At 48.4% G+C, this 19,953-nt stretch overlaps 1 protein-coding gene across 2 annotated transcripts in view; it reads right to left on the reverse strand.

Annotated features, from left to right (window-relative positions):
- LOC144479649 (insulin receptor-like) overlaps positions 1-19,696 on the reverse strand; it is a 57,709-nt gene extending 38,013 nt beyond the window's left edge. For both annotated transcript variants that reach the window (XM_078198623.1, XM_078198622.1), the window contains exons 1-6: positions 19,565-19,696; positions 18,216-18,430; positions 10,764-10,890; positions 7,661-7,905; positions 5,307-5,474; positions 1,131-1,332 (exon numbers count right to left, since the gene is read on the reverse strand). In XM_078198623.1, the coding sequence (XP_078054749.1) occupies positions 1,131-1,332; positions 5,307-5,474; positions 7,661-7,905; positions 10,764-10,890; positions 18,216-18,342 (869 nt within the window). In that variant the 5' untranslated portion in view covers positions 18,343-18,430; positions 19,565-19,696. The remainder of the gene's footprint in view (positions 1-1,130; positions 1,333-5,306; positions 5,475-7,660; positions 7,906-10,763; positions 10,891-18,215; positions 18,431-19,564) is intronic.
- Positions 19,697-19,953: the final 257 nt, after the last annotated feature.

The following is a 19,953-nucleotide window of genomic DNA, read 5'->3' on the forward strand; positions in this document are numbered from 1 at the left end:
CAGCGTGCAGGAAGGAACCTCCTTTTAAAATTGCTGGTGAAAGGTGCACAATGGCCCGTCAGAAACCCAGAATCGCTGCAGTATTTATTACAGACACAAGAGGGAACACTAACACCAGAAACAAACCAATTCAGATCCGCGTTATGAGCAGCACTACGACGGGGGCATCCTGAGTAAACCTGACGATACTGAGGGATTGCTAAAAAAAAATAAAAATGACCGTGGTCTGCCCAGGATGCAATGCCCTGCATAGAAAGACAGTGCTTCCTTTCTGTGCCTTTTCTATGGGCAACACGGTGGCACAGTGGTTAGCACTGCTGCCTCACAGCGCCAGGGACCCAAGTTCAATTCCCGGCCTCGGGTCACTGTCTGTGTGGAGTTTGCACATTCTCCCCGTGTCTGCGTGGGTTTCCTCTGGGTGCTCCGGTTTCCTCCCACACTCTAAACATGTGCTAGTTAGGTGGATTGGTCATACTAAATTGCCCCGTAGTGTCAGGGAACTGGCTAGGATTATGGGAATAGGGACTGGGTGGGCTGCCTCACAGCGCCAGGGACCCAGGTTCAATTCCCAGCTTGGGTCACTGTCTGTGTGGAGTTTGCACATTATCCCCCGCGTCTGCGTGGGTTTCCTCCGGGCGCTCCGGTTTCCTCCCACAGTCCAAAGATGTGCGGGTTAGGTGCATTGGCCGTGCTAAATTGCCCCTTGGTGTCCTGGGATGCGTAGGTTAGAGGGATTAACATGGTAAATATGTGGGGTTACGGGGATCGGGCCTGGGTGGGATTGTGGTCAGCGCAAACCCGATGGGCCAAATGGCCACCTTCTGCACTGCAGTGATTCTATGGTTCCTCTTCTTCTCTAGGTTTGACCCCTAGAAACGAGCCAATGATCTGAGGTGTCGTCTGTCAGTGGGTAAATCAGAGTCTGTCACGTCAAGGATCAGGAGACTGTTGGCTGGAGACCTGCCTCGGGCAGCAATGTGGTATCACGCAGGAAGGCCACATCAGGGCTGGGTACCGGGCACCGCTTCCAGGAAGCAGCTACTGCAATACCACTGGTTAGGTGCTCCCAGCGCCGTTCTAACCCTCGGGAGTTCTGAGGCGTAAAGAGTTGATTCTCTGCCTGCAGTTACCTGATCATGAAAACCTCGTTGTGCAGGTAATTTTCAAACGTCTTCTGGAAGGCGGCCTCCTCCGCGTCCCGCTTAAGCTGCGACTCCGTTTTCGGGCAGGCGCAGCATTCCCCGGGGATGTGACCGGCGTCAGTCTGGTTCCGCTTCTGGTTGTCCTCAGGGTCAGTGTGTGTCGTCGACGCTCGTGATGGCAACTTTAATCCTAGAATCAGTGAATCGGAGAGTGGTTACAGCACAGAAGGAGGCAGGCAGTTCAGCCCATCATCTCCGTGCTAGCAAGGGCAACTCAGCTACTCCCGCTTCCCCGCCTTTTCCCCGCAGCCCTGAAAATTGTTTTCCTTCACCTAATTAGCGAAATCTCTTCAGAAAGCCACAAATTAATCTGTCTTCATTACACTCTCTGGCAGTGAATTCCAGATCGCACTCGCCGAGTTTCCCCGCAAGGCAGCGTTATTTTTTTTGCCAATCGTCTGAAATCGACGCCTTTTAGTTCTCGACTGTTCATAGAATCCCTACAGTGCAGAAGGAGACCATTCGGCCCATCGAGTCTGCATCGACCACAATCCCACCCCAGTCCTATCCCCGTAATCCCACATATTTACCCGAGCCAGTTCCCCTGACACTAAGGGGCAATTTAGCATGACGAATCTGTACATCTTTGGAGTGTGGGAGGAAACCGGAACACCCGGAGGAAACCCACGCAGACACGGGGAGAACGTGCAAACTCCACACAGACAGTGACCCGAGGCCAGAATTGAACCCGGGTCCCTGGCGCTGTGAGGCAGCAGTGCTAACCCACTGTGTCGCCCCATTTGGTAAAATACACCAACAGGAACAATTTTCCTCGATCTACTCTGTCCAAATCCTCCATGATTCTGAATACCTCTATCAAATTTCCTCACTAAAGTGAACCTGAGAGCAGAGAGATTGAGAGTCTATTCCCTCCCTCTCTCTGAAGAGCCAAACAGACAGGTCATCAGAAACGCTGACTCTTGTTTCTCTCCCCCTGCAGATGCTGCCAGACTTGCTGAGCTTCACCAGCAGTCTCTGATTAAGAGTTCTGTGGCTCCATTTGCCTGACTATCTCAGGATGTGAGAAGTCCAAAGCAGTGGACTAGCCTGAGTAAAATGTCCTTTTGGAGTCAGTGCTGACTAGATGGGCCGAATGGCCTCCTTCTGCCCAGCAGGGATTCTATGGTTCTAAGTGGTCATTTTCATTGCAGAGCTCACACTGCACGTTGTTTCAACCCAGGGAATCACTGCAGAACCCTGTCCCTACCTGACATTGACACACACTCCGACCCTGGACAGGAGATCTTTCTCCTACTCCCCCCCACCTGCTGCCCTGGCCGCCTCCCGACAGGTCGGGGATTGAACCAGAACCTTCTGGTCACTTCCCAAGCCACTGAGTGAACTCAGGAATCTCGACCAACCATCCTGGATCAACGGCAGCGCTCTTGTCTCGCTGTCGATCATTCATCTTACCGAGCTTTGTGGAACCCAGCTATACGAAAAAGCTGAAACTGCGGCTGGCACGACGGCACAGTGGGTTAGCACTGCTGCCTCACAGCGCCAGGGACCTGGGTTCGATTCCCGGCTCGGGTCACTGTCTGTGTGGAGTTTGCATGTTCTCCACGCGTCTGCGTGGCTTTCCTCCGGGTGCTCCGGTTTCCTCCCACAGTCCAAAGATGTGTGGGTTAGGTTGATTGGCCATGCTAAATTAACCCTAGTGTCGGGGGGGCTTAGCAGGGTAAATATGAGGAGTTACGGGAATAGGGCCTGGATAGGATTGTGCTTGGTGCAGACTTGATGGGCCGAATGGCCTCCTTCTGTGCTGTTGGGATTCTATGATGCCTTTGATTACAGTTCCCTCTGGTTGTAAAGTACCCTCGGTCCCCAGGATGTGAAAGGCACCGTGTACAACTCTTCCCTGGCTGGAGCGACAGTGGCCCGAATTGTTCACGGAGCTAGCAGCGACAGAATGGGCTGAATAGCCTACTTCCGGGCTCTATGATTCTATGAAGTGGCAAATGTATGCAACAGGTCAGAAGACGGCAGAAGTGCTTCGTCAATGGCATCGACAGCAGGCGTAAACCCAGGTGGGCTGATACAGCTTCCAAAAAACCAAAATGCTGTCCCTATCCAGCAATAAATCTGAAAGTGAGAGATGCAATCGTTGAGAAGGAAACACTGGGGTCAGATGGAAGGTCGGTACATACATGGCAGGTGTCCATCTATCACTAAAAACCTCCACGCTGACAGAAAGAAGAGCTTGGATTTATTTAACACCTTTGAGGAAGTCTCAAAGTGATAGAAATCATAGAAATCTTAGAAACCCTACAGTGCAGAAGGAGGCCATTCGGCCCATCGAATCTGCACCGACCACAATCCCACCCCACATATTTACCCACTAATCCCTCTAACCTACGCATCCCAGGACTCTAAGGGGCAATTTTTAACCTGGCCAATCAACCTAACCCGCACATCTTTGGACTGTGGGAGGAAACCGGAGCACCCGGAGGAAACCCACGCAGACACGGGGAGAATGTGCAAACTCCACACAGACAGTGACCCGAGCTGGGAATCAAACCCGGGACGCTGGAGCTGTGATGTCCAGCCAATGGTGGTGGTGGTTGGGGGGGCACTCCTGCTTCTATTTTCCATGCATCTCTCTACGTATGAAGCACTTCTGAAGTGCAGTCACTGTGTAAAATGCAGCTGCGGCTCTCTGCACAGCAAGATCCCATAAACACCACTGAAATATACAAATTGGGAGGAGCAGGCCATTCGGTCCCTCTGGTCTGCTGCACCATTGATAAGATCATGGCAGTCTCTATGTTCCCATGTGCCCCTTTATACCCTTTGACTCTCCCTTTGGATGGGATTGTTGTTGGTGCAGATTTGATGGGCCGAAAGGACTCCTTCTGCACTGTCGGGACTTTGTGACTCCCCTGTCAGTAAAGAATCTATCAAATCATATTGTCCATCTTGCGTGTTGTTTGAGGGATGAATATTGGCCAGGATAACAGGAAGAAATTCCTTGTTCTTTGTCACAGTGCCATGGGATGTTTACTGTCCAATGTTGAGGGAAGGCAAGGTTCAATGCTTCATCCCGAAAACTGCACCTCTGACAATGCAGCATTCCTTCAGTACTGCACTGAATTGCCAGCCTGGATTATGTGTTCCATACAATCCCTGCAGTGCAGAAGGAGACCATTCGGCCCATTGAGTCTGCACCAACCCTCCCAAAGGGCATCTTACCCAAGCCCTCCCCCACCGCGCAGGCCCTCCCCCACCTCCCCATTTAGCGCAGTCAATTCACCTAACCTACACATCATTCGGACTGTGGGAGGAAACCGGAGCACCTGGAGGAAACCCATGCAGACACGGGGAGAACGTGCAAACTCCACACAGATAGTCAGCCGAGGCCGGAATCAAACCCGGTTCCCTGGCGCTGTGAGGTAGCAGTGCTAACCACCGTGCCACCCAAAATCTCTGAAGTGGGGCTTAAACCCATGACTTTCTGAGCCAGATTTGAGGGTACCATCAGTGAGACATGGGCACAAACATGGTAAAAATGGCAGGTCAACCATTGATACATCAGGGCGGCACAGTGGTTAGCACTGCTGCCTCACAGCTCCAGGGACCTGGGTTCGATTCCCGGCTCGGGTCCCTGTCTGTGCAGAGTTTGCACGTTCTCCCCGTATCTGCTTGGGTTTCCTCCGGGTGCTCCGGTTTCCTCCCACAGTCCAAAGATGTGCTGGTTAGGTTGATTGGCCGTGCTAAATTGACCCTCAACGTCAGCGGGACTAGCAAGGTAAATATGTGGGATTATGGGGATGGGGCCTGGGTGGGATTGTGGTCGGTGCAGACTCGATGGGCCGAATGGCCTCCATCTGCACTGTAGGGACTCTACGATTTCTATGATATCATGGTTGAATAAGTAAAATTCAGCTTTTACTCGGTGGGATTACACCCGTGTTCCTGCAAAACTACAAAAAGAATGTTTGCAAAATGGAGGCAGAAAAATGGGCAAGTGGACAAGAACATGTTACATCTTTGGGCTGCATGACAGACAGTAGCCGAGCTCAGAAACAGATTTACTGGGTCCCACTCAGACTCTGGGACCCACTCACCCGATACTCGTTGACAATTTACGCCCACGTTGCCACTTACCTTTCTGGCAATAATCAAACTCGTACAGCTCACTGTCCTCTGGCTGTTGCTGCCAGAACACCAGGTAGTGGGTAATATTCCCGTTGCGATCCGTCGGAGGCTTCCACTTCAGGATGATCTGGGAGGAAGAGTTGGACACGGATATCGGATCCAGTGGGACTGATGGAGCTGGAGAGAGAACAAGGGGGTTAATGAACATGTGCAAAATGGGGGGGGAGGGGGGGGATGGCAGCCATTAGAAGTAACCTATCTGACGGCACCTGCATTGTCACGAACTTGATCGTAAATACATCCGCCCTTATTAACAGCAAGTTTGTTATAACCTAATAGGTTATAAATATTTTCCTTCTTTTATTCAAACCTACACTGCTTTATACAGGGCTTCCATTTGCTATTCAGTGGTCCCTAATGATAATCAGAGGTAGGGTAGCCAGACTGAGCCTTACTTGAGCATGCCTCGACACAGTATCTGAAGCTCACATGTACAGACACAGTGCTGGGGAGTTGCTGGTACTTATCATAGAATCCTACCATGCAGGAGACGGCCTTTCAGCCCATCAAGCCTACACCGACCACAATCCCGCCCAGGTCCTACCCCCACAACCCCATGCATTTACCCTAGCTAGTCCCCCTGACACTAAGGGCAATTTAGCACGGCCAATTCACCTAACCCGCACATCTTTGGACTGTGGGAGGAAACCAGAGCACCCGGAGGAAACCCACGCAGACATGGGGAGAACATGCAAACTCCTCACAGACAGTGACCTGAGGCTGGAATTGAACCCTGGCACTGTAAGGCAGCAGAGCTAACCACTGTGCCACCGTGCCGTCCTGTGGGATTTGTAAGACAACAAGAAAGGAAGGCGAAACAAAATAATATTGTAAAGGTTCTGATGCAGTTGGGCTGAAAGTTACTAACTACGAGGGGACACAGTGGTAATGTCACTGGGCTAGTAATCCAAAGGTCAAGACTAATTCTCCAAGTTCAAATCTTGACAGCCGGTGGAATTTCAATTCAATTAATAAAACCTGGAATTGAAAGCTACTTTCAGTAATAAACTAATCTCCAATAATCTCCAGTCTCAGTAAAACCCATCTGGTTCACCAAAGTCCTTTAGGGAAGGAAACCTGCTGTCCTTACCCAGTCGGGTCTACCTGCGACTCCAGACCCACGGCAATGTAATCGACTCTAAACTGCCCCTCTGGAATGGCCCAGTTAGCCACTGAGTTCAAGGGCAATTGGGGATGGACAACAAGTGCTGGTCTTGCCAGTGACACCCACAGCTCATCAAAGAGTTTAAAAGGTGCAAGGCACAGATAACCTATAAACAACGCAATGGGGCAGCACAATGGCAAAGTGGTTAGCACTGCTGCCTCACAGCGCCAGGGACCCGGGTTCAATTCCCGGCTTGGGTCACTGTCTGTGTGGAGTCTGCACATTCTGCATATTTAGGAACGTAAATATATTGTGGCAACATTTTAAAGTCTTACTTTCTAGCTATGTAGTTTCACATAACTTTAATCATATACAATTTATAGTTAAATAGCAAAAATATGCAGGAATTTGGAAAGAAAAATTGGTTGGATGTGGAGAGGATGTTTCCAATTTGAGGGCACAGAAGCCCTTTCGGCCCATCGTCCTGGGCTGTTCCGTTGAAAATGCAGTTGTGCTTCATTCCGTGCCCAACTTTAGTCCCTGTAAGCTCGTTTCCCTGTGCCCTCCCCTTGGGTTGCAGTTTAAATGAACCTCAGCAAAAATAAGCAGGAAAACGTTGCTGCTCAGGTTGAATAAGTTGAATAATCCAAATACTGAGAGGCCCGGATAGAGTGGTCATGGAGAGGATGTTTCCATTAGTGGGAGAGACTAGAACTCGAGGGCACAACCTCAGAGTGAAGGGACGCTCCTTTAAAACTGAGATGAGGAGGAATTTCTTCAGTCAGAGGGTGGTGAATCTGTGGAACTCATTGCCACAGAGAGCTGTGGAGGCCGGGTCATTGAGTGTCTTTAAGACAGAGATAGCTAGGTTCTTGATCAATAAGGGGATCAAGGGTTACGGGGAGAAGGCAGGAGAATGGGGATGAGAATCATATCTGCCATGATTGAATGGCGGAGCAGACTCACTGGGCCGAATGGCCTAATTCTGCTCCTATATCTTCTGGGTATGGCACATTCCCTGCAGAGGAGCTAGATAATGTCAAACTGTGGTGTTACAGTGCAAGAGGCTGAAAATATCACAAGTTTGCATGTGGACACTGGAGTTTGTGATAGTGAAAGCCGATGGCACTATTTTTCTTTGCAGGTGAACATCAGTGAAAGTTGCATAAACTAAATACGTAGAGTTTTAAAAACTTACTGCCTGCAATGGTGCGAACGTATACAATCTCACTTTTGGCTCCATGATTGTGCTGCTCATCACTTATCGTGAGCAACGTCTTGACGAAGATCGCATACTGCGTCCAAGGTTTAAGGCCGCGAAGCAGAGTCCCCGGGTTCTGGAGCTTCCCTTCGGAGCGTCCGGGGGGCTCCACGTCCACCACCTTCCAGCTGTTTGATCCACAGGCATCCTGCCCATCAAACTCAGTCACATTCTGATAGGGGCTGTTCCAGGGAGCGGAAAACAAATAGAGACAGGCCCATCACCCAACTGAAGACAGGTGGTTCTCTTCATCACCCACTCCCAACGGTATAACCTGAATGCCCCCCTACATTGAAAAGAAATTCTCAGTTTGTGGATGTTATTGGTAAAGGCAGCATTTATTACCCAACACTTGTTGCCCTTCCACTTTCTTTAACCACTGGAGTCCACAGCGCCGTCAGTGATGGAGTTCCAAGATTTTGACACAGTGATAGTGAAGGAATGACAATATAGCTCCAAGCCAGGATGGTGTGAGCGCTGGAGGGGAACTTACAGGCAGTGGCGCTCCCATGTACCTGCTGCCCTGGCCTTTCTATATGGTGGAAGCTGCATTAAGTTGCTGTTGAAGAAACCTTGGTAAGTTGCTGCAGTGTATCTTGTAGATAGGACACATCTTAGATGTAGAATCTTACAGTGCAGAAGGAGGCCATTTGGCCCATCAAGTCTGCACCGACTCTCTGATACAGCATCTTACTCAGGCCCTATCCAAGTAACCCCACCTATTTACCCCACTAATTCCCCTATCCTATACATCTTGGGACATTAAGGGGCAATTTAGCACCTAACCTGAACATCATTGGACTGTGTTGAGGAAACTAGAAACCTGGAGGAAACCCACGCAGACGTAGAATCATAGAATCCTACAGTACAGAAAGAGGCCATTCAGCCCATCGAGTCTACACCGACCACAATCCCACCCAGGCCCTATCCCCATGACCCCACGTATTCATCCTGCCATTCCCCCTGACACTAAGGGGCAATTTAGCATGGCCAATCCACCTAACCTGGACATCTTTGGACTGTGGGAGGAAACCGGAGCACCCGGAGGAAACCCACGCAGACACGGGGAGAACGTGCAGACTCCGCACAGACATTGACCCAAGCCAGGAATCGAACCGGGGTCCTTGGCGCTGTGAGGCAGCAGTGCTAACCCACTGTGCCACCACAGTGCACCAATATGGACGTTTATTGGGGGTGGTGGACTCTCTTTTAGTGTGGAGCTCATTTTTAGCCTGGAAGCAAGTCATCCTGCACTCTAAAAGACTGTCTAAGAAGAGAAGGGGATGGTGAAATTTAAGAGAATGACAGAGCAGTGGATCAAACAGGCTACTGGTACCGGGTGGTGCTGCGCTCCTTGAGTGATGTAGAGCTGCACTTATCCAAGCAAGTGTGAGGTGACGCATTTGGGGAGATCAAACAAGGCAAAGGATTAAACAATAAATGGGAGGATACTGAGAGGCGTAGAGGAAGCCAGAGAGCTTGGGGTGAATGTTCACAGATCCCTGAAGGCAGCAGGCCAGAGTGATATTTTGGTTAAGGTGGCAAATGGAATCCTTTTGTTTATTAGCCAAAGCATGGAATGTAAGAGCAGGAAAGGTATGTTGAAACTACATAAAACATTAGTTAGGCCACAATTACAGTTTGCAGTTCTGGTCAGGTCATTACAGAAAGGATGGAATTGCGTTAGAGAGGGTGCAGAGGAGATTTACGAGGATCTTGTCACCCAGGACTGGAAAACTGCAGCGATAAGGAAAGATTGGATAGGCTGGGGCCAGTTTCCTTGGAACAGAGGAGGCCGAGGGAAGTTTTGATTGAGATGCATTGTTAGGGGCTTGGATAGAGTGGATGGGAAGGGCCTATTTACTTCAGCCAATGGTCAATGACTGGTGATCGGGAGAACGATTAGGGGGGAGATGAGGCAGAATGTTTTCACTCAGAGGGTTGTGGGGGTCTGGAACCCACTGCGCCGAAAGATTAGTGGACGCAGAAGCCCTCAACTCATTTAAAAGGTGTCTGGATAGGCAGCTCAAGTGCCGTAACCTGCAGGGCCAAGGGACCAAACGCTGGACAGTGGGATTAGGTGCAGGCATGATGGGCCGAGTGGCCTCTTTCTGTGCTGTGAGCTTTCTATGATTCTAACTAGAGAATATTCCATCACACAATTGTTGTGCCAGGCAGATAGAAGGCTTTGGGAGTCAGGAGGTGAGGCACCTGCCATAGAATACCCACCCTCTGACCTGCTTTGTAGCCACACAATTTATGTACCTAGTCTAGTTCAGTACCTGGCTAGCTGCCGCTGACTAACATCCCAATATACCGAGAATGCCCATTTTGAGGGAGGTGTGATCTTGTGAAATCTTTTTCAAACATATCTCCTGCTTTTGTTTGAGGCCTTTGCTTTCTGTTGTGTTAATGTGTAGGAGTAACTAGGAGGTGATGTTGTTCCCATACCACCCACTGTTCTCATCAATCCTTTAGCTCAATATTAAAATACTAACCTGCAGTAGCAACGGCAAGTTATAAATTGTGGTTTTTTTGTTTACAGCAGTGTGTGCACCATCAGAACGTAGGCACGGAGCTGTGGTTATTTGCAATATGTTTCCCACAACGCGATTTCCCCCCTCTCTCTGAGTGCATTGGATCTACTTCTAACTTTAAGCATAGAAACCCTACACTGCAGAAGGAGGCCATTCGGCCCATCGGGTCTGTACTGACAACAATCCCACCCAGGCCCTTTCCCCGTAATCCCACATATTTACCCTGTTAAGCCCTCTAACCTACGCATCCCAGGACACCCAGGGGCAATTTAGCACAGCCAATGCACCTAACCCGCACATCTTTGGACTGTGGGAGGAAACTGGAGCACCCGGAGGAAACCCACGCAGACACGGGGGATAATGTGCAAACACCACACAGACAGTCACCCAAGCTGGGAATTGAACCTGGGTCCCTGGCGCTGTGAGGCAGCAGTGCTAACCACTGTGCCACCGTGCCGCCCAACATATATTCAACATACAGACAACCCCAAAGCAATACTCACGCTTCCTTGAAGAACACCATGAATCCCAAGAGGTCTCTGAAGTCCGGGGGCCAGTATGGCTCCCATTTCAACATAATTTTATCAATCCCAGTTTTATTAGAAACGAACCTTAGGAGCTGGCTTTCACCTGAGTAGGGACAGGAAGAGAAAACAACCATGAATTTCCTTTCTCTTTTGCAGTGCTTATCAATCTGCTCTGAAATCGACGCAGCGACCAACTTTCCGTCTAATCCCAAAGGAGAAAGTGTCAAGCCTGCCCTGGTCGAATAGCCTCAGGATACCAAAGGAGCACATGGATAAAGAACTGGAAGATTCTGGAGGAACTGTAACTCAGCCAGAGGGCTTTCAGCGGAAAATTTTGCATCGCTTTCCTTTGTTTTAAAAATTTTTTAAAGTGGAATAAAAACACAGACTGCTTGAAATGTTTAATGAATAATGAGCGATCAAGATGTTAACTCAAAGGTTAGATCTATTTATAAGCTAATGTCATTTGGATCTAATCCCAGGGCCACTGATTCTCAAGGGAGGGACGTATTAGGTCAAAGGGGCAGGTCTGCAAAGTTCCAGTAGTCCTGAGGTCAAGATTCAGTGGTAAAGGGTTATAGACAACTACTTGCTGTAAACGAGTGTGTCGCGAGGCTCACAAAACGACCCGTACCGATCTGCTTTGGTTACGCCTGCGGCAGAGGGGGGTAATTATGAAAAGAACTGGAGCTGTGTCAGAGACATGGCTTTAAAAAAAAAAATCGTCAGACCACATGCCAAAATCTTGACTAGTTTTCAGAATACCGGCATCTTACGATCGATTAGACACCAGCCAGTGCTAGTCAAGGCTGTAATCTGAACCCAGGCGTCTGTCTTGGCTCAGTTGGGAGCACTCTCTCTCTTCAGAGTCAAAATGTTCAAGTCCCACTCCAGAGACTGGAGCGGGACTTGAACCCAGGCCAACACTTCAGTGCAGTACTGAAAGAAGTGCCACACCGTTGGAGGCATCCCCTTTTTTTTGGATGAGGCTCATTACCTGAGGCTTTCTCAGGTGAACGTAAAAGATTGCGGCAGAAGACGACAAGGAAAATTCGCCCAGTGTCCTGGCCAATATTTATCCTACAACCAACGTCACAAACAGATGACCTGGTCATGCAACCCATTGCTGTTCACAGGACATATGCTATGTCCAAATTAACTACCACATTTCCCTACACTACAACAGTGATTCAATTCAATTATGCAATTACTGATACAAATAACCCATTTATGATAGTTATTATATATTACATAAGCCAGTTCGTAACAGACTGGACTGGAACACTTATTGGTTTTCAATGTGACTTGGGAATAGAGGGACTTTAACATGTCTACACCAAATCATTTAATATTTGACCATAATATTACAGACGACCTTCTGACATAAACCTAGATCCTTATGCCCAAGCATCCTACCCTCATCTGCATTAGCCTGCTTCAGAGATCGCCTGGTCCACAGCAGGTTCCACTTGTCCGACCCAGTGACAGCAAGGAAGGAACAGCAATATAGTTCCAAGTCAGGGTGGTGTGTGACTTGGAGGGGGAATTTGCAGGGAGTGGTGCTGCTACCCTTATCCTTCAAAGTGCTGGAGGTCACAGGTTTGGAAGATGCTGTTGAAGGAGCCTTGGAGAGTTGTTGCAGTGTATCTTGTAGATGGCACACACAGCTGCTACTGTGCATTGGTGATGGAGGAAGTGAATGTTTAAGATGATGGATGGGGTGCCAATCAAGTGGGCTTGTTTGTCCTGGCTGGTGTTGAACTTTTGAGTACAGTAAGTAGCCTCACAACACCAGGTTAAAGTCCAACAGGTTCATTTGGTAGCACGAGCTTTCGGAGCGTTGCCCCTTCATCAGGTTGTTCCTTCATCATTCACCTGATGAAGGGGCAACGCTCCGAAAGCTCGTACTACCAAATAAACCGATTGAACTTTAACCTGGCGTTGTGAGACTACTCACTGTGCCTACCCCAGTCCAACGCCGGCATCTCCACATCAGAACTTTTGCGTGTTGTTGGCGTTACAATCATCCAGACAAATGGAGAGTATTCCATCACACTCCCCAACTTCTCCCTTGTAGATGGTGGACAGTTTTGGTGGGTCAGGAAGTGAATAACACCCTGCAGAATTTACAGCCTCTGACATGTTCTCATTGTCACAACATAAGCAACAGTTCACTCCCCACGTAACCCAATTTCGTATTTTGTCCACATTTGAAGGCACGGTGGTTCCAACAGTCATGTCAATAGAGCCTTCTTCCCACCGCCAGCATGTTTCAAATTTTTTTGAAACAGAAGCTTAATTTTAGTCAGCGCTGCATCACTGATTGAGGATAACCATGTGTCCGTGACGACAGGCAGGAAGGAGTTTTGGGAGGTCCTGTGATTGTGAGAGACACACGTTTTTTCTTAGTGATCCTGCAAGATGATTTGTAACACTTACACCCCTCCCACTGGTTCAAATAAAAACGGGTCCCTGACACAATCCAGGTGTTCTTACTCCAGAATTGCACCGTCAACACTTGAAGGTGGATCAGGCACAGCTGCCTTGAATTCACACTGACTTACAGGCCGGGATTTTATGACCGTGGTGGACCAGGCTCGTTAAATCCTGCCCGAGGCCAACGGAGAATCCCATTCTGCGAGCTTTGCCCGCCCCGCAATTGGGAATGGCGTGGTGGCAAAATTATGGCGATAGTATACAGAACGTATATAGATACCCTGCAGTGCAGAAGGAGGCCATTCAGCCCATTGAGTCTGCACCGACAACAATGCCACCTAGGCCTTATCCCCGTAACTGCACATATTTACCCTGCCAATCCTTCTGACCTACGCACCCTGGGACACTAATGGACAACTTAGCTTGGTCAATCCACCTAACCCGCACATCTTTGGACTGTGGGAGGAAACTGGAGCGTCCGGAGGAAACCTATGCAGACACGGAGAGAATGTGCAATCTCTGCACAGCCAGTGACCCAAGCCTGGAGTTGAACCCAGGTCCCTGGAGCTGTGAGGCAGCAGTGCTAACCACTGTGCTGCCGTGCTGCACGAAAAGGAGGCCATTCAGCCCATCAAGTCTGTACTGACCACAATCCCACCCAGGCCCTATTCCCGTAACCCCATGCATTTACCCTCCTAATCCCCCTGGCACTAGGGTTAATTTAGCATGGCCAATCAACCGAACCCATACATCTTTGGACTGTAGGAGCGGAGGAAACCCACGCAGACACGGAGAGAACATGCAAACTCCACACAGACAGTGACTCGAGGCTGGAATTGAACCTGGGACCCTGGCGCTATGAGGCAGCAGTGCTAACCACTGTGCCACCATTGTTGTCTTGATCAAACAGTCTTCACATTCTGGCTGCAGATTTTTCACTATCATCCTCAGCCCTTTCCCCAAACAAGGTTGGTGAGGTGATCCAAATCTACACACGATGTCTCAATATTGCAATTCCACGTTAAATCATAATTTCAACTCAGGCTTCCTGTTCAAAGTTACATTCTGCCTGTGAACATTAATTCTACCCTTTAGACCACCCGCGAGGGTGAATCTCAGTGTTTCTTCCTCTTGCGTTGATGTCAGGGACATCAATCACGGTCATCATCTGGGAAATGAGCAGAAAGCCTATTCTGTAGAAGACACTTCTCCATTCATATTTAATGGTGCACAGTTCTAATGTTGGACTTCAGCCAACCTCACTATTTTAAAGTTCCTCCACCTTCAACGTGCGGAATTATGCTTGGTGAGGGTTGTGGGACAACGACGACAGCAGTGGCTCAGCTAATAGCACTCACGCCTCGGAGTCGGAGGGTTCCGGGTTCACGTCCCACTCAAGGACTTGGACACAAAGATCAAAGCTGATACTCCAGGGCAATACCGAAGGAGTGCTGCATTGTCAGAGGTGCCATCTTTCAGATGAGAGGCTAAACCGAGGGTCTCCTAGCTCAGGTGGATCTAAAAGGTTCCGAGGGACCACCTCGCAGAGGAGGAATGGGAGTTATCCCCTGTGGCTGGCCAATGTTTATCTCTCAACTGACATCACAAAAGCAGATGACCTGCTCATTATCAGGTTGTTGTTTGTGGGAGTTTGCTGTGAGCAAATTCCTCTCCTTCCTTCCTACATTTCAACAGCAATTTAAATTCAAACTTACAATCTGTATCAATGATCTACAAACAGGACAGGGTGTAACATGGCGAAATTTGCTGACGACATGAAAACAGGTGGGAAAGCAGGATGTGATGAGGAGATAAAAAGTTTACAAATGGATATTGACAGGCTAGGGGAATGGGCCAGAATCTGGCGGATGGGGTTTAATGTGGATAAATGCGAGGTTATCCATTTTGGCCGGAAAAATAAAAGGGCAAATTGCTATTTAAATGGGAAACAGATTCAAAAGGCGTCTGTGCAGAGGGATCTGGGTGTCCTTGTGCGTGAGTCTCAGAAAGTGGGTAGGCAGGTACAGAATGTTATAAGGAAAGCAAATGGAATCTTGGCATTTATTGCAAAGGGTTTAGAGTATAAAAATAGAGAAGTGTTGTTACAATTGTATAAGCATTGGTGAGACCACACTTGGAATATTGTGTTCCGTTTTGGTCACCTTCTTCGAGGAAGGATGTGGTGTCACTGGAGGCGGTTCAGAAGAGGTTCACTGGATTGATTCCAGGTTTGAAGGGGCTGTCGTATGGGGAGCGGTTGAGTATCTTGGGCTTGTACTCACTGGAGTACAGAATAATGAGGGGGGATTTGATTGAGGTACATAAAAATACTCAACAGGATTGATAAAGTAAATGTTAACCAAATGTTTCTCCTTCTAGAACAGTCTAGGACAAGAGGTCAGAGTTGCAGAGTAAGAGGGGGGAGGTTCAAGACAGAGATAAGGAGCAGCTACTTCTCACAGAGGGTTGTGAATCTACGGAACTCACTGCCCCAGGGCGCAGTGGATACAGAATCAATCAATGGATTCAAGAAAGAGATAGATAAATATTTGATCAAAAGCGGGATAAAGGGCGATGGGGAAAAGGTAGGGAAGTGGAGTTAGGATGAGATGGAGATCAGCCATGATCATATAGAATGGCAGAGCGGGCTCGAAGGGCTGGATTGCCTACTCTTGCTCCTAATTCCTGAATTCCTTTGTCCCTAAATGCTTTGAGATGTTCGATGGTGTTGAAAAGCAATACATAAATGCCACTTTTTCCTTCTTTATCATTCTTTCTAACTGCTAACTTCAAACATCCAAGTGATTATTCATTATGCGTGAGAGCCAAAAGGGTTTGTGGGGCCATGGAACGGGGCATCATTAGCCATCCCCATATTCGCCTCATTGGATGTCCTCATACAGGCACCTCACAACAGGAGTTAGAAAGGGTTTTTTCCCTCTCCAAGTCTCAGAGGTATGAAGCGGGAAAGAGAAAATTGAGTGGAGACCTGATAGGGGTCATCAAAGTCACGAGGGGTCTGCATAGAGAGAAATTGCCCCCATTGGTGGAAGGATCGATGACCAGATGGCACCGATTTAAAGTGTTCAGTAAAAGAAGCAATGGTGACAGGGGGAGAAACTTCTTCACACGCAGCGCGGTACTGCCCGAGAGCGTGGTGGAGGCAAGTTCAAATCGAGGCACTGGAGAGAGGACTGGACAACCAAGGAGGAATGTGCAGGGTTACCACGAGTAGTAGGTGGGGGGGGTGACACCAGGTAAACTGTTCATTCAGAGAGCCGGCACAAACACGACGGGCTGAATGGCCTCTTCCTGCGCTGTAACAATTCTGTCACTCCGGGCGAATTTCGCTGGATGCTAAGCCGTCCTCCGTTGCAAGACTCAACTCAATTAGCAAACCACTGAGTTATCCAGGTATGGCAGCAAGGGAGAAATTCAAGGTATTTTCCGGCCGTTTGCATCAAATCCATCTTCCAGTTGCTCAAAATAGTAACAGGTTTGACCTGGAATAATTAAACATAGTTTATATCCAAGGGGAGACAGAGAATGGCCATCCTGGCTGCAAACCCAGACGTCTACAGGATCCTGACAGGCGCCCCGATGAGTTTTATTTTTCTAAAAAGTAAACTTCAAGAATTACTACCATCAGGCACTCGAAGTTAAACCACACGGCCAAAACCTTAAATTGAAAGAACATTTTAGAAAAAAATAACCTCGGTGCCAAGTCACATACAGAAAGTGGCAGACGATTACGAGCTAAGGAGCTAGCGGAGAATGGAAGAGAGGCAGCAAATGCCAAGCAAAATACTTGAAGGGCGCTCGGTCCACACAAGGAGCATCTCAGCGAACTCAGGACAGAAAGGGATTTGAATCGGGGACTTTTCCCAGTCGGTGAACCTCATCTCTGGCCCGCCAAGGAATTCTCCAGAGGGGAGATAACAGGGGACGCTGTCTCATGACCTGCTGATTAAGAACCTTTCCTCCCTATCTTAGTTTCCATTAGTAGGAGAGACGAGGATCCGAGGTCACAGCCTCAGAATAAAGGGACGACCCTTTAGAACGGAGACAAGGAGGAATTTCTTCAGCCAGAGGGTGGTAAATCTGTGGAATTCATTAGCACACAAGCCTGTGGAGGCCAGATCATTGAGTATATTTAAGACAGAGATAGACAGGTTCTTGATTGGCTAGGGGATCAGCGGCACGGTGGCACAGTGGTTAGCACTGCTGCCTCACAGCGCCAGGGACCCAGGTTCAATTCCCGGCTTAAGTCACTGACTGTGCGGAGTCTGCACATTCGCCCCATGTCTGTGTGGGTTTCCTCCGGGCGCTCCGGTTTCCTCCCACCGTCCGAAAGACGTGCTGGTTAGGTGGATTGGCCATGCTGAATTCTCCCTCAGTGTACCCGAACAGGCGGCAGAGTGTGGCGATGAGGGATTTTCACAGTAACTTCATTGCAGTGTTAATATAAGCCTACTTGTTAACCTAATAAATAAACTTTAAAACTAAGTGAGGTCATTTGAGTGAGGGTTATTGAAATCAACTGACTAACACCCAGCATGAGTAACTGAGTTCAGGTTGAGGGCAATGTAATTACTAAGAGGTATCCATCCATCTTAATTTTTCCACAGAAAACAAACGGTCTTGCCCACCCCAATACAGATTAACTAACACCAAAGGATTAGTAGCACTGTAAATATTACTAACAATGCGATACTTGTACTCTTGTCAACCACAGAGATGATGTGGAGTTGCCGGCATCGGACTGGGGTAGGCACAGTAAGTAGTCTCACAACACCAGGTTACAGTCCAACCGGAGTCTCACCTGATGAAGGGGCAACGCTCCGAAAGCTCGTGCTACCAAATAAACCTGTTGGACTTTAACCTGGTGTTGTGAGACTTCTTACTGTGCCCACCCCAGAGAAACATAGAAACGCAACTATTCCGAACATGCCATTCGTAACTCGGCCGTATATTGTGGTTTCGAAATCTTACAGGATGCCTGGTCTCCATTGGTTTTCTGAGCAATGTCCATCTTCTCCTGTCGCCCCTTGGTCCCTGTGGCCTCCTCCATCTTGTATATTTCGGACAGGCACAGCTTGGGGTTGAAGTGAAAGAACATCTTGCCCTGGGAGATGGTCAGGTTGTGTTTCTTCCAGTCCCACAGTTGCTGCAGGTTCTGATTGTCCAGGACGTAGAACGAGTAATTCCTGGATGTCAGGTTCAAAAGGAAAAGGCACGTTGAAAACAAATTTCAATTCTCAGCGAACCCAAAATAGGGGGTAAGTTCAACATCTGAATGGATTTTAAAAGTTTGAAAAAAAAATTTAGAATCGGGAGACAAATATCAAAGCTTCCTCAGCAACTTAGTGAACGTTTTGCGTGCTGTATGCAGCAGCAGGCCACCTGATGAAGGAGCGGCGCTCCGAAAGCTCGTGCTATCAAATAAACCTGTTGGACTTTAACCTGGTGTTGTGAGACTTCTTACAGTGTTAATGTGAGCCTACTTGTGACACTAATAAATAAGCTAAACTTTATACATCAGGTGATTGCCACAAAGACTTGAAGGCAAATAGTTGCCATAGAGAGAACATGTACCTGGTGCACAGTACAACAGCATCTAACATGCAAGCATGTATATGGAACTGGAACTGTCGATACTGGGAGGGGTTGCCGTGGGAGCATGGGGGTGGGGGGGGGTTAGAGCTAAACAGAAGCAGGAGTGTCTGGTCAATTATCCATCTTAAGTTCAGTGTTCACATCGTATTGTGTACGGACAAGCAGACAGGGTAAAAAGCCAAATTAACACCGAGGGCTTATCAGCTATCAAACTGTGAAAGGTACGACAGGGATCCAGACTTGGGGATCAATAAGCCAATAGGAAAAATGTGCAGTAGCAAGAGAAAATGAAGGAAGAGACGAACAATTGCACAAAGGTTATATTTGTACTTTTTTTTTTTAATGTGTAGCCAAAAGGCCACTGGTTCCCACAACTTAGTAAGAAGTTTAACAACACCAGGTTAAAGTCCAACAGGTTTATTTGGTAGCAAAAGCCACACAAGCTTTCGAGGCTCTGAGCCCCTTCTTCAGGTGAGTGGGAATTCTGTTCACAAACAGAACTTGTGAACAGAATTCTTCTTCAGGTGAGTGGGAATTCTGTTCACAAACAGAACTTGTGAACAGAATTCCCACTCACCTGAAGAAGGGGCTCAGAGCCTCGAAAGCTTGTGTGGCTTTTGCTACCAAATAAACCTGTTGGACTTTAACCTGGTGTTGTTAAACTTCTTACTGTGTTTACCCCAGTCCAACGCCGGCATCTCCACATCATGAGTCCCACAACTTACCCAGGTTCCAGAGTTTCACCTTGAATCAATCTCAGGCTGCGAAAGAAAGATAGCGATACCAAAGCGTAGGAGCTGCGGATCTTTAGGTAGCCGGTGATCACTTCGATCAGACCCAGGTTTGCTTCCAACTCCGCCGCGATGTTAGCTGAAAAGGCAAGCAAGGAAATTACAATTTGCTCAACTTCCACAGCGCCAGGGCCCGCACAGACAGGAGGGACCGCAGATGGCAGTGTTTACAGAGCAAGCTCTAAATCTGCGGGACTTCAAAGAAATACAGCAGAGTAGGATCTTCTAAAACTTCACTTCTCCCAGGCTGTAAATTGTTACCCCTGGCAGCAATCAACATAGAGGAGGCAGAGAGAGAGAGAGAAAAGAAAGTGTGGAATGAA

Source organism: Mustelus asterias, chromosome 26 (assembly GCF_964213995.1).
Source record: "Mustelus asterias chromosome 26, sMusAst1.hap1.1, whole genome shotgun sequence".
NCBI lineage: Eukaryota > Metazoa > Chordata > Chondrichthyes > Carcharhiniformes > Triakidae > Mustelus > Mustelus asterias.